Here is a 13,870-nt window from a genome sequence, read left to right as displayed (position 1 = left end):
GCTCTTGGGCACTTGTTTGGCCTGCCTTTCCTGCCCCGGCTCCTCCCCCACCCCAGATCTTTTCTGAGGGTGATGTCCTGACAACCTGATTTTGGGTGTCCTGCCTGCAGCCTTCTCAGGCATATGTGCCAGCTCTGGCTGCCTCTGGGGGCGTGGAGGGGGAAACAGCTTCCTCACAGATTTCTCAACCCTCAGAGGCCAACGTTCGCTGATCAGCTTCAGATGCTTCAGCCTCAGGAAAAATTCTCAAGTGGGAGATGAATTCCAGTGCCAGCAGGGGAGGACCAGGCTCTGGGGCGGTGGGGGGGAGGAGGCGGTGATAGCTCAGGGAGCCTGGCGGGGAGGAGGGGGAGCTGGGGCGGGTGACGGTACCAGTGGGCTTGGCCTGGCTCTGCTGGGACACTTCGCACTTTTGCCATTTTTGGCCAGAAGGCTCTCCCTGCTAGCTTGGCTCTGTTCTAATTATATATTTCTGTGGAGACTCGCCTCTTCAGCTCAGTCTTAAAGACTCTTCGGCCTACTCTTGGACCATGTCCTTATGGGGAGGCCTAAGCCTCAGCCTCCAGGAACCCAGCGAGACACTTTGGCTCTTGTGGAAGCCCCAGCCTCAGATTTCAGAGGAAGGAATACTGTCAGTCCAGGTTACTGACGTTCGGGCCGGATCATTTTTGGTCGTGAGGGCCCCTGTTGTGCGTTATAGGTTTAGAAGCATCCCTGGCCTCTATCTGCTAGATGCCAGTAGCACCCTCCCTCTCAGTGGTGACAACCAGCAGTGTCTCCAGGTGTTGCCAGATGTCCCCTGGGGGGCCGAAATCATCCTCTGGTTTTCTCCAGTGCCCTGGACTCCTGGTGCACTCCACTGGGAGTTGACCACAGGTGTGGAGGATGGTTTGGAAGGTGGGTGGCCTTTGAGAATTTGAGAATCAGCAGCCGAATGTGACTCTAGGCTGGTGTGTCTTTTCCTGTGCAAAAGCATGATGAGAAATGCTCCTTGGGGTGCCTCTTTGAAACTCTCTTAAGTGTCTTGTTTCTCGATGATGCCTGTGTACTCATTTCTCTCCCCTGCTAGATGATAAACTTCAGGGCAGGCACTGGGTCCCCTATACAGCTGGTGTGATACCCAGCCCAGTGCTTATAGGTGCTTGATAAATGTTTCCCTACCCCCAAAACAACTTGGGCTTGGTTGGACTATCCTTCCTTAGTTGCCACCACAAGCCTCTTCTCCAAGAACACAGTTACTATAGGGGGAAAGAGGAAGGAGGAAGGGGTTGGATGGTGTCTCTTTCTCAGGAGTCTGAGGTATTCTTCCTTGGAAACAAATTGGATATGTTGAGCCTTCACAATCTAAGGAGGCTTGGTGGACCCTGTTCTAGTCTGTCCTCTGCTGTTATCTAGTGGAAGACCCTGGACAAACCACTTAGTCTGCTTGGGCCTCAGTTTCCTCTTTGGTAAAGTAGGTTGAACAGATGGTGTCCAAAGTCCGAGGTTTTAGCTCCTCATTCAGTGATTCTGTGTGAATCCGTTAGCCAGAGTTAAGTGCTTTAGTCTACAGCATGTCGTCGTGGATGGTTTTACCCTGCACTGACCTTTCTTTTCGTGCTTTTGCAGCCACTGTATACATCAGATTCTGGAGAGTGTTAACCACATCCACCAGCATGACATCGTCCACCGGGACCTGAAGGTACTTTTCTGCCCGGCTCCCCTCTGCCTCTTGTTTGTGAACCACTGGCGCCACCTGGCGCCAGATGATAGTACTGCATGGTCCCAAGCTAAGCTCCCTTTGGGCTGTGGGATTGGTGCCTCACGAGGCTCTCTGTCTTCCTTATACAGCCTGAGAACCTGCTGCTGGCGAGTAAATGCAAGGGTGCTGCTGTCAAGCTGGCTGATTTTGGCCTAGCCATCGAAGTACAGGGAGAGCAACAGGCTTGGTTTGGTAAGAGTGACCCTGTCTTCCTGGAATGCAGCTCCCGCCCTTCCTCCTCTTCCTGATCTGCCTTCCTCTTTCAGAACTACAGGCCAGACCCTTAATGGTCCTGGCCTCCTCAGAGACTGGAGGAAGGGCGGGCACAGAGTTCCCCCTGGCCCTCCGTGACTCAGTACAGTGAGACTAGCTGCTGTCAGCACTGCGTTTTTGCTGCCTCCGGGGACAATGGAAGTTCCTTTAAGGCACATGTATTCGCCCTCTGGTTTAGATTCCGGGCACTGCAAGAAGCCCAGCCCGTCGTCTCTTGCTGCCCAGGTGCTGAGAGCTTATGTAGCCAAATCAACAGGAGTAAGAAGGGACTTGGGGAAAACTGCTGATGTGGATTTAATGAGAGAGAAAGTGGGTTCAGTGTGCCTCCGCTCTCTCTTCCGCTACAGGTTTTGCTGGCACCCCAGGTTACTTGTCCCCTGAGGTCTTGAGGAAAGATCCCTATGGAAAACCTGTGGATATCTGGGCCTGCGGTAAGCCCATTCCACACACTCAGCTTTTTGGTGTTAAGGGCGCTCAGCTTCCAGCGATGACAAGAAACAGGCATTGCTATTCCCTGCGGGTCCCACAGGCATCTGGTATATGTGAAGTCACAGCATTTGCTCTGGTGTCCCCCGGGATGGCTGTTCCCTTCACAACCTCCTCCCCAGCTTCCTAGAAGATGATGTCTCCTTCTCAAAAGAGGGATTTACCCATGCCTTAGTGGGTGGGTTGTGCCTGAAGAAATCCCAGACATGGCGTGGTTATGTGGGGTGTGAAGCACAGTGGCACAGCATTGTCGGCTGCCATCCACCTCTCTCTCTGGGATGGTCCTTGACTTTCTGGGTGGCTCGGAGCCCCATGTGGCTTTTCTTGGTTCTTCAGCAAAGCAGGTGACTGACCCCAGTGACCTGTGTTCTGTCTTGTAGGGGTCATCCTGTATATCCTCCTGGTGGGCTACCCTCCTTTCTGGGATGAGGATCAGCACAAGCTGTATCAGCAGATCAAGGCTGGAGCCTATGATGTAAGGACAAGTTTGTTCCTGCCCCACTGTCTAGGGGAAGGGGGTGTGCTGAGTGTGTTGCAGGGTGTGGGGAGTTAGGGATTTTGAGGACCATATAGGCCTCAATTCTTGTCACCACCTGTCCCAGGGAGCAACTTTTTTGCACAGCCATTGTTGGTGGCTGCAGAATCAGGGAGTCTACTAAAGCCCTTTGTTCTGTTATTTGCAAAGAATGGTGTGGCTGTGTAGTGTGCCGTGTGACATAGAGATGAGAAGTATGGCGGCTCCTCCCACTGCGGTGGGGCCTTGGGCACAGTGTTGAGCAGCAGGTTCCTCCTTGTAGGGAGATGGAGTTGAACCAGATGTCAGGGTCCCCTGATATGATATTCTGGCATTCTAACCATGATTGTTCTGTTTTTCTTTCCCAATCTTTAAGTTGACTCCTGGGATACCCAGTGCTTAGCCCACTTCATGCTAGGCAGCTTTCGATAGTTAACCCTGGTTACAGGGGGTATAAGGTGCACAGATTTTATATCCCTCCTTCTCCTGTTCCCACTTCTTAGTTCCCATCACCAGAGTGGGACACAGTGACTCCAGAAGCCAAGAACTTGATCAACCAGATGCTGACCATAAACCCTGCAAAGCGTATTACAGCTGACCAGGCTCTCAAGCACCCATGGGTCTGCGTAAGTGTCTTCTCCTGAGGTCAAGGAGATCCAGGATATCAGCTCTCAATGTGCTCATAGCACTGTCTTTACCCTCCTTCTTGTGACTAGAGAATAATCACGTGGGGCCTTGAGCTAAGACGGTGCAGAGGGGACAGGGGACTGGGTGGAGCCCAGGGGCAGCAAATGTCACCAAGAGAAGCCAGGGAAGCTATTGTGACTAACTGACCTCTCCCTGACCTTCCCCACTCATTTGGCAGGTATGACTTAGTTTTGCTGTTGAATGAGGGCTTAGGTTGACCCTTGCAGACTCTAGTTGATGACAGAAAGCAACCAGCAGAACTCAAAAGTAAATTGCCATGCCTAGAGTGCATATCCAGATTCCAAATAAGACAACTCTAATGGGAAGGTGACGAGACCCAACAAATAAACAAAAGGGGCCTGTGAGCAATGAAAAAGAGCTCCTGAAGTTCAGTCACAAAGCTCATCCTAGAAGAGCCCCCAGGCTATCGATGTGGGTCATCATCATGCTCTGTTTTTGTGTAAGCTTCTATCTGGCTGCAATATCTTTTTTCAAACAGGGTCTGCTATAGTCAGGCCTCCTGACAACCATGATGCATGTATTCATTTGTTCTTTTCCATGTTTACTGAATGCCTCTTTGGTGCTGGTCCCTGTGTGCTGGAGATACAAAGATGAATAAGGCCTGCTGCCTTCCCCCACAGATCTCAGAGATGATCTGGGGAGACAGGCACTCAAGCAGGCAACCAGTCTGCAATGTGACAAGTACGTAAAAAAAACCTAACGAGTGTATAGGAGCCCCTGCCATCTCTGGTGGGCAGTGGGATTGCTGAAGGTGTGGAGGAGGTGAGCTCTGTCCTGGTTCTTAGTAGATTACTGGAAGTTCCCCAGGATGATAACCTGCAGACTGAGCTTAGCACGGGCTAAGGTGAGAGGCCATGGGGAATTACGGCAAGATTAAGGAATGTTAAGCAGTTTGGTTGTAGATGAAGGTAAGGCTGCAGGAATATAAGAGAACGAAGCCAAAAACGATTCCAGTGACATACAAGTTTCTGCCTAAGGAGTTTCGGTGTTACTCTAAAAGCGTAGGGAACCATTTAAGAGTTTCAAAGAGGGAATGAAATACGCAATTAAGAAAGATCGCTTTGGAAGCTGTGTAGAAAATGGAATTGAAGAGGCAGGGGCAGAGAGAGCTAAGGAAGCTGTTGTGGTTGTCTAAGCAAGGCCAGACAACGTTTCAGCTGAGGGTAATGATAGGATAGGTGGTGTGGCAAGGAGTGGACACATTTGAGAGACAAAATAAGAAGGACTCTGTGACCAACTGGATTTGGAAAGTGAAGGTCTTTTGAGAGAGAGATCTGTGGGAATTGCCAGGTTTTGAGTTGGTAACTGAGTTGGAGGGTTGTACCATTCACTGACCCAGAGGAAACCTAGAGGAGGAACCCTTTTATGAGAAAAGATGATGATTTTAGTTTCATACATGTTAAGTATGAGGGCCTCCAGCTGGAGATATCTCGTGGGGAGTTAGAAGTATGGAGAAGTTAAAAATCAGAAATACAGGTTGTGGTCATTTCTGTATGGATGGTGTTGGGGCTATAGAAATAGATGGGATTGGTTCTCTGCTAGTTGACTCCTTACTGTGAGCTGTTGTAAGAGAAGATACGGCCACCAGCATTTAGTGGCCCGGAGAGGAGCCAGCAAAGGGGGCTGCGAATGAGAATGTCCATGGCGGGAGGAAGATCAGGAGATCCTAAGAAACATGAGGTCTCAGGAAGGGAGGGTCTGTAATCAGATGCTTCAGAAAGTCCATGATAAAGATGGAAGAGAGCCTGTTGGCTGTGACCAATTAAAACCATTGTTTCATTATTTCACTGAAAGAGGCAGTGGAGGCAGAGAGACCAGTGATACTGCTTAGAGAAGATGGATGAGTCGGGAATTTTTAAAATCTTGCAATTGATTATATTGTGTTGACTGCAGAGAAGAATATGATGCAGAATAAAGGGTTAAAAATATTGGCTAAATTTTGGCTCAATGAGACCTGTAGAAGGTGTCCTATCTACTAATCTGGAAGATAATTTGACTTGTTTTGTATAAAAAACAAGATATATATATAGGCTAATTGAAGAACCAGTGTTTGGAAAGCACAAGAGAGGGGCTCTGGAGCCCAGGGCAGGGGCCAGCACATGAGTGGTGATGCTTCTGAGACCTGAGATTAGGTTGCAGGGGGGTGAAAATCAGCTTGTGGGGGCTGGAACTGAAGAAGTTCTTGCTCAATCATCTCTCATTTCTCTTGGTTTAGAAGTTTACACTTTGGAGGAGGAAAGGAAATATGATACACTCACACCCCCACTCCAGAAGGTAGACAGAAGGGAGAGTTGCTTCCGGGACCGGGAAAGGGAGAAGCCAGGGATGAGGGCAGGGATGGCAGGGTGGTCCCATGGGGGAGTGGGCACCAGGCTATGTGTTGTAGGTTTTATTTTTCTAGCAGACTAGCCAGGATACAACAAGAGCAGAGTAAAGGGATGAGCCACTTAAAACGGGTACTCAAGAATTGTGGGAATCGTATGTTCTGGGGGCATGTTTGTGGGCCCTACTCCCTATCATCCTGTATATCTCAGTAGCCCCTGAGGACATCTCTATATTAGGATATTATGTAATAATTGATGCTTGTATTGCTGACCCTGAGTCATCAGGGAAATGTAAATCGTGTCTAAGGGACTCTGTTTAAAAGTTAGCAGTAATACATTGAAGAAAAATTCCCATCCAAAATGGTGAAGAGAATTGATGCGTCATGGTAAAGATCCTCAGTTTCTCAGATCACAACTTCATTTAGGACCTTGTAGGGGGCCTGGAGAATCCCAGGGACCAGGGAGCCTGTTGGGCTGCCGTCTCGGGGGTTGCACAGAGTCGGACACGACTGAAGTGACTTAGCAGCAGCAGCAGCAGGGGGCTGCTGAGAGGAGCTTTTGGAAAGAATGAATGCTCTCTGTAGAGAGCAAGACCCCTTCCTGTTTTCTCACTGCCCAGAATCTGGAGTGCTTTAGGTGCTCACTAAATAGTAGGTGAAGGAATAACTGTGTGAGGATCACAACACAGAGAATACTCACACTTTCCATAGCCTCCATCCCCTAAGGAAGATCAGAATGCTCTCTCAGGCACCCTCATCCAGCATCAATTACCAGTGGTGTTTTCATGTTCAAATTATTATCCTTACATAACCTTGAGTTTTGGGTAGAGCTTTTATTGTAAAAGCATTTTTCACCTCTATGACCTCATCTTATCTTTGGAGCAACTCTCGAGTGGCTGAGCACAAGGCCACTGATGCTGGGACTATGGTGAGGGGCAGAGGATGTGCCTGGGGGCTCACAGGCCTGTCTGTTTGGCTTCCAGCAACGGTCCACAGTGGCATCTATGATGCATCGTCAAGAGACAGTGGAGTGCCTACGCAAGTTCAATGCCCGGAGAAAACTGAAGGTGAGTTGTGCCTTCTGGGCCAGGCTGCCAGCATCCTGAAATCATACCCTTTGGCAGTGCGCCCCCTGCCCCATCACAACAGGAGAGAGAGAGTGAATCTTCCCAGTCATCACCCCCATTAATCGGCCGACTGGGACAATCTCATGGCTGGAGCTGAGCTATGAACATGGTACCCAAGGAGGGCCCCTACCCAGCAGTTGCACTCTGCCTGAGAACAGAGCGCGCTTCTGTAGAGCCCGATGGAATTCACAAGACCCTCTTCTTTTTCCAGGGTGCCATCCTCACAACCATGCTTGTCTCCAGGAACTTTTCAGGTATGTGTTCGGCTGTGCACTTTCATTCTTTGAGGTGAGTGGGTCAGGATGGGCCGTTCCAAGGTATCATGCCATCCCGATGCTGCGTATCTCAGGCAGTACCTTGACCAGGATGGTGAGGATGCTGTTTGGAGGCCCTGCTACAGCTGAGTCTTGTAACCTGAAATTCTGGGGGGCTTTACTTGACTTCAGATTTATGATCGGTGTTTCCTAGAACTTCACAAAGAGTAGCCTGCCCAGTCTTCCATTTATGCTGTCCTTGGGGATTCTTAATTCTCTGAAGACTCTCAGCACTTTAAGATTTTAGACAGTCTCAAGGGCACTGGAGGATGTGCTTGGGAAAAGAAAGAGATGAGATAGAGTGAATCTTCCCAGTTACCCCCATTAATTAGCCGATTGGGACGATCTCTACATTGTTGTGTCCAAGTAGCGATGACTAATAGAAACCATTCTAGATGTTTAAACCATTTACAGCGACTATGCTTAAAGTATTCTCTGTGATACCAACCGTAAAAATGAAGAAACAAGCCAGCAGGATGGAGGGAAAGGAACTTGCTTAAATTTGTATGTGGAATTGGGAATCTTGGGATCAATAATTTGTAAATCACACTTGACATTTCTTTTTAAGATGCAAGACACTCCACCTTCCCTCCCCCCCCCCCGCCCCCGCCCCCGCCCCCGCCCCCGCCCCCGCCCTCATCATTGTTGGCCTTCAGTTGGGAAGCATTGTGGCTTTTCTGTGAGGAAGAGAGTAATGACAGGACTTAAAAGACTAGAAAGGTGTCTTCCCAACTTGCCTTTTCCCCTGGTCCTCCCTCCCCCAGCCCCACTGGCTTGGTTCAGAACTTCCCCTGCTTTCTCATAACCAGACTCCTGCCCTTGCTTTCCTTTTGCACAGCCATCGTGTGGGGGGAGGGGGTGTGCAGGAGGCTCGGGTGGATGGCTCCCTGGGCAGAGATTGCTCCCTTGAACTTGAATCCATAGGCCTGGCTCTAGTAGTTCCTGGTAACCTCCAGCCTTGCCTCTGGGGTTTCATGAACTCTAGACTGCGAGCCACAGGGCCCTGGAAGGTCAGGACTAGACAGTGAGCTGGGAGACTGTCCTCCTCAGAGGGACCTGTGGCCCTGGCTGGGGCTCAGTCTTGTGTTGTGGGCACCCGTGAAGGAAAGGCTGTGTGCTGGATTCGCCTTGCAGATGGGGATGGGAGGGCACAGTGAGCCACCTCCAGCAGAGGTGGATCTGTTGCCCGCCTTGGGCCTCTGGTCGGCTACTTCTGCTTACAGAGTCTATGTTCTGGGTTTAAGAAAGCCCTTTGAGAGGATGCTCAAGGGCAGTTCTGTGCCCACCCTAGAGTGGGGTGATCTGTTCTCTCTGAGTAGAAGAGACGTGTAACAGGCTGCTAGGAAATCGATAGCATGTGCCCGGCCATGAGACAGCCTCCGCGTCAGCTTCTTCTTGTCCATTTCAGGAAATTGGTGTCCTAGTTTCAGGAACTCGGTCTCTGTTAGGACACAGCACCTTCCCTGGTCCCTAAAGAGCCTCCTGTCCTTGCTGCTCAGACTCTGTCTGGCCTTCACACTCACTTTTCCCTGGCTCAAGAGACCCAAAAAAAAAAAAAAATGTTGCAAGCATTCCAGGATAACCTCTTCTGCCCTGACTCTGGGACAGGTGAAGACAGCCTGTCTCCAGAAGCTTCTGTAGAAAGAGGTGTGTACAGGTATAATCAAGAAGAAAGGGCACTTGGTGTGCTTCTTCAGGAACAAGTGAGACTGTTTGCTGAGTTGATCCCAAGTAGAAAGTTCAGCTTATCCCTGGATTCGAGCAGGCTGGCCAATGGTGAATAGGGGCTTCTAGAATGTATTGCTTTAGCAGCCTTGATTTTCTTTCTGGGGGCTCATTTTTGGGCACCTCCACCTTTGGAACACTGTGAATAAAGCCTTTCCTGGCCACCTGCCTTGAAGAGGGAAAGTGACCTGTGTCTCTGAGAAGCTGAGGGCTGTGAACTAGGGCCACAGACCCTCCCAGGGCCCCAGGTGGGCGAAGGAAAGGGCTGCCATCTGGAAATGCCCTCCTTTAGGTCCCCTCGAGAGGAAGGTCTGCAGATGAGATTCCGACTCCTCCCAGCCTTAAGCTGGGGCAGGGCTGCCTTGGAAAGGATGGCCACCTCTCTCCAGGTCAGGTTTGGGCCTGCAGACCTTCCACCCGAGGTGGTCATGGGACAGGTGGAGCCCCGGGATTTCCCCACGACCTGCCCGAGCCTGGCCCTCTCAGGTCCCCAGACTGCTGCAGGGCTGGCTGCACCTGCTCACCAGCCTGCCCCCGGCGCCTCCGCTCCCCCAGCTCGGCCGGCTTGGCCACGCCGCCCGGATCCTGCTGTGCGCGGCGGCAGCGGGTTCCTGCGCCTCGCGCTGGGGCATGCTCGCTGCTGACTGGCCCCCGTGGCTTTGCGGCAGCTCTGTGCACTGAGAGACTGTATCCCCTCAGTTGGCAGGCAGAGCTCCGCCCCCGCCTCGCCTGCCGCGAGCGCCGCCGGCCTGGCCGGGCAAGGTACGTGGCATGAGTCCTCCCCGACCGCCTGCCTCGGCTCCCTGCCACCCCACCAGGAGGGCCAGCATGCCAGGCCCGCTCACCAGGGAGGCGAGTCCCATGCTTGCGGGCTGAGATGGGCATGCCGGACGGACCACCTAACTTGGCATCTGCGAGCGCCTCGGTGTTACGGAGCCCCCTAACCAGCCGTGCATGCTGGGCGCTTGCCAACTCTCAGGAGGCAATAGCCTGGGGACGTGGAGCTGGGCAGCAGGAGGCTTTCCTCCCAACGCGCCGCCCGCCTGACAGCCTGGCCTACCTGTGAGGGCTGCGGCCAAGGCAACCCAAGGCGACCCGAGACAACCCTGGCCTGGCCTGGCCTGGCCGGGACCTGCGCTGGGGGCCAGGACTAGGCTTCAGCCGCACTGGTAGGCCCCGCCCCGCCGCGGGGGCAGCCACGCCCCTCAAAATTATGAGGTCTGGCCTTGCAAGCCTCTGGGTCTGGAAGGCAATAGAGTGCAGAAGCTGTGCAGACAGCTGTCCCTGGTTTTGGATCCTAGCCTTGCCTCACCCTGAGCAAGTCACAGCAGCTCTCCCAGCCTTAGTATCCTCATCTCTCCAATGGCGCTAATAATATAACAATTAAAATCATTTTTGGCTAAGGCTCTCAACGCTGCCTGTAGGAGAAGACTTGTCCAAAAAATATATTCCTGTGGCTGAGACCCCACCCCAGATAAATAAAATCAGAATCCCTAAGGCATGGGATAGGTATAAGCTTTCCCCCCACCCCCAAATTCCCAAGTGATTCTAATGTACTATCAGAGTTGAGAACTTTGATGTATGTAAAGCACTTAACACAGTGGCTGGTCAGGCATAGTAATAAGCGCATTAAAAAAAATTTTTTTTCAGATTACCCCAGCATTAACTGGAGATAGGACCGAAGTCTGTTTTTGGAGGTCAGAGGAGTTGTGATTCTCACGGGAGACCCAGATTGGGTAGGAATGGCCACCTGAAGGGAAGAATGGCAGCAGTAGTGACCGTTGTTAACACTTGCTGAGTGCTTGCTATGTGCCAGGCACTCTGCTAAGTGCTTTTCATGCCACGATCCCATTTTATAGATAAAGAAACAGGTTCAGAGAGATTAAGTAACTCACACAGCTAGCAAGCGGTAGACCCTAGATGCAAGCCCATCAGAGTCAAGGTGGACAGACAGTTGGACTGATTCCGTCTCCCTGGAATCTCCCATCCACTGCCTGCCACCTTCCTGTGGCCTTTGTGGCCAACAGACATCGCCATCCTTCCTAGTGGAGCTCATCAGCATCAGCCTGTCCCTGGCTAGAGTCTGTCTGCCCAGTCCTTTCTGCTCAGTGGATCCAGAGACTAGACTCTAAGGAAAGGGTGGCATTGAGGACCTGCCCAGTCAAGGCTTCAGCCCCCCGGCAAAACCCTCCTGTAGGTGGTCCTGGTCTCTGTGTCTGTGTCTGTCTGTCCTCACGTCTGGTCTCCTTCGTGAACTGTGCCACTCTTGTTTCTTGAGAACACTCAGGAGATGTCTTGCATCCTTGCAGCTTGGCCGTCCTGAGAATTTCCACGGCATCTAGGGGTGGAGCCCTCACCTTTCACCCTGGCACTCTGCTTCCAGGCCTAGGTGGAAGCTGTTGAAGGCAGAGTTCCCAATCACCCAGGCAGCCCCAGTGTTGACTGTGGTTTTCTCCCAAGCCCGGAGTGTCCTTGTTTCTGCTGAGTCCTCTTCCATGGCAGAGGAGATCCTGGGGTGCCACCCTGCGGATCTGACGCTGCCTGAGATGCCCTTCTTGCTTTGGGGCCTCAGGAAGGGCCTCATTTAGGGGTTTCAGGAGACTCTTGGCCCCTTTGTCAAACATGTCAGTCTCTTGCGGATCCAGCTGCCAGACTTCAGGTTGAAGAGAGGGTACAATGCAGGAGACTTGATTTTTCTCTTTGTTTTCACAGCTGCCAAAAGCCTATTGAACAAGAAGTCGGACGGCGGTGTCAAGGTAGGTGTCTCCACTCCTGCAGCCCAAGTGTGGCCCCTCTCCCTGAAAAGTCACTCCTGGGACTCCTTGGCACTTTGTCTCCCCTTTCCCCAAGAACCTCCCTATCCTTGCTTTTTGCTTTAAGCCAGAAACCTCTGTGCTCAGAACAGCAGGTTCCACTGGCCTGGGAGGGCAGAGGGATACGTGCTTCACCTGACCCTAGCTTGATTGGAAAGACTCAGGGGAGGTGATTCAAACTATAGTTTGCTAGGACTGAATCCTGAACTTGACTTCCAGACACAGGTTTTATCTCCAGGGCTTGATTCTCTGGGTTTTTTAGGTTATTGGTTAATCTTATTTTCTTTTAAAAGTAGAAACCCATTTAATCAAAGGAAAACAAAGTTTGCCTGGTTGACTCAGGGCACAAGGCTTGGCACCTGAAGCTACTATCCTTTTTCTCTTTTTTTCTGATCTCCAAAGCACTTCACCGTTGAGGGAAAGCTTCTTGAACTGTCTCGAGGCATAGGTGCCTTAGAAACAGGCAAGGGACTTGGTTATCACAGCTCATCTTCATTTGGTGAGGGAAACTTTTCTGGGGGATCAAGGCAAGAGGAGGGACCAGGCCCCATAAATAAGAAGTCTCAGTGAGGGTGGCTGCTTGGCCAAGGTAGAGGGGTCCACACAAAGCTCAAGGTATTCTTAGATGCTTTGGGGCCATAAAGTGCCCTGGGCTGGGGAGATAGATAGGAGTTCATGCTATCTTGAAACCTACCAACTTATATCGCAGAGAATTTCAAACCATTATCATGCAAACCTTTAAATTAAGACGTAAGTTTAAATTAGACTTTTCCCTGGGATCTTATGTTCCCCACTGAGATAGAGCTGTGCCCCTTTCCCTGCCCCCATCCCTTCCTTTCTCTCTCATTCTTTGCATGCCTGCTTCCGTGTACTTCTGCCCCAAGGAGGGGAGCTTGGGCTCCACACACACCTGCTGACATAGAGCTGGGGTTGATTGGCAGCCCCTCAGTTTCAGGGTTGTGGACTAGATGGTGGAGCCAAGTTAGGGAAAAGGTGTGTGTGTGTGTGTGTGTGTACTTAGTTGCTTAGTCGTGTCCAACTCTCTGTGACCCCAGGGACTATAGCTGCCAGGCTCCTCTGTCCATAGGTTATCCTGGCAAGAAAACTAGAGCGAGTTGCCATTTCCTCCTCCAGAAGATCTGCCCAACCCAGAGATTGAACCTGTGTCCCTTGCATTGGCAGATGGATTCTTTACCACTCAGCCACCTGGGAATCCCTAGGAAAAGGTGGTCAGTTTATTTAGAGATTTTGCATGTGTCTTTCTGGAGAAGAAGCTAGACTCTGTCTTCACAAAGTGTTTATTAAATACCTATCAGAGGCTCAGTGCTAGGGGCACATAAGAGGTATAAAGAGGAGATGCAGATCGCATTCAATCTCAAGAGGTTGCAAGGTTAATTGAAAAGGAAAGTGGACACAGCTGGGATCAGCTAAGCACTGAATGGTACATGGACCCTACAAGGGATGGTTCAGTCCAAGAAGCTTCTGGGAAGAAACTTACTGGAGAAAGCTACAGGATGTAGGGAGATTGGACCCAAGTCAGTGATTGCCTTTAGAAAATGGAATTGGAGGCAAGGGCAGGATGGGGAGACACACCATTTTTTTTTTTTTTAACTTGTACACATGTTTCTTTAAAATGGGAATATATTACTTCTGTAACTTAAAAACAACAAAAAATATTTTTATAGGTTCTATTATACATGTTGATGTTCTCTGCTCAACTGAAACATGGAATATATGGTAAAGGGATACAGAAAACACAGCTGGATTGGTCTGGTTGGGCAGAGAAATTGGAGGTTTGTGTGTTAGACCACAGGAAACACCGTAGGCCGCTGAGCAGGGAAGGTTA

The 13,870-nt window shown here is 50.9% G+C and overlaps 1 protein-coding gene across 50 annotated transcripts in view; it reads left to right on the top strand.

Annotated features, from left to right (window-relative positions):
- The window catches only part of CAMK2G (calcium/calmodulin dependent protein kinase II gamma), a 55,269-nt gene that overhangs the window by 21,493 nt on the left and 19,906 nt on the right, over window positions 1–13,870 (top strand). For 24 of the 50 annotated variants that reach the window (XR_009598542.1, XR_009598540.1, XR_006058090.1 and 21 more), the window contains exons 6-14: window positions 1,609–1,681; window positions 1,831–1,933; window positions 2,362–2,445; window positions 2,881–2,975; window positions 3,518–3,640; window positions 7,029–7,112; window positions 7,384–7,426; window positions 9,911–9,973; window positions 11,924–11,967. Coding sequence is in view for 44 of the 50 variants with exons in the window: in XM_060406674.1 (XP_060262657.1) it covers window positions 1,609–1,681; window positions 1,831–1,933; window positions 2,362–2,445; window positions 2,881–2,975; window positions 3,518–3,640; window positions 7,029–7,112; window positions 7,384–7,426; window positions 9,911–9,973; window positions 11,924–11,967 (712 nt within the window). In the remaining 6 variants the exon portion in view is untranslated. The remainder of the gene's footprint in view (window positions 1–1,608; window positions 1,682–1,830; window positions 1,934–2,361; window positions 2,446–2,880; window positions 2,976–3,517; window positions 3,641–7,028; window positions 7,113–7,383; window positions 7,427–9,910; window positions 9,974–11,923; window positions 11,968–13,870) is intronic. The other 26 variants (XR_009598543.1, XR_009598544.1, XM_042241094.1 and 23 more) reach the window with 2 other exon arrangements.

This window comes from Ovis aries, chromosome 25 (genome assembly GCF_016772045.2).
Source record: "Ovis aries strain OAR_USU_Benz2616 breed Rambouillet chromosome 25, ARS-UI_Ramb_v3.0, whole genome shotgun sequence".
Classification (NCBI taxonomy): domain Eukaryota; kingdom Metazoa; phylum Chordata; class Mammalia; order Artiodactyla; family Bovidae; genus Ovis; species Ovis aries.
Note: the sequence above shows the minus strand (reverse complement) of the source record. Positions and strands in the feature narration are given on the sequence as shown.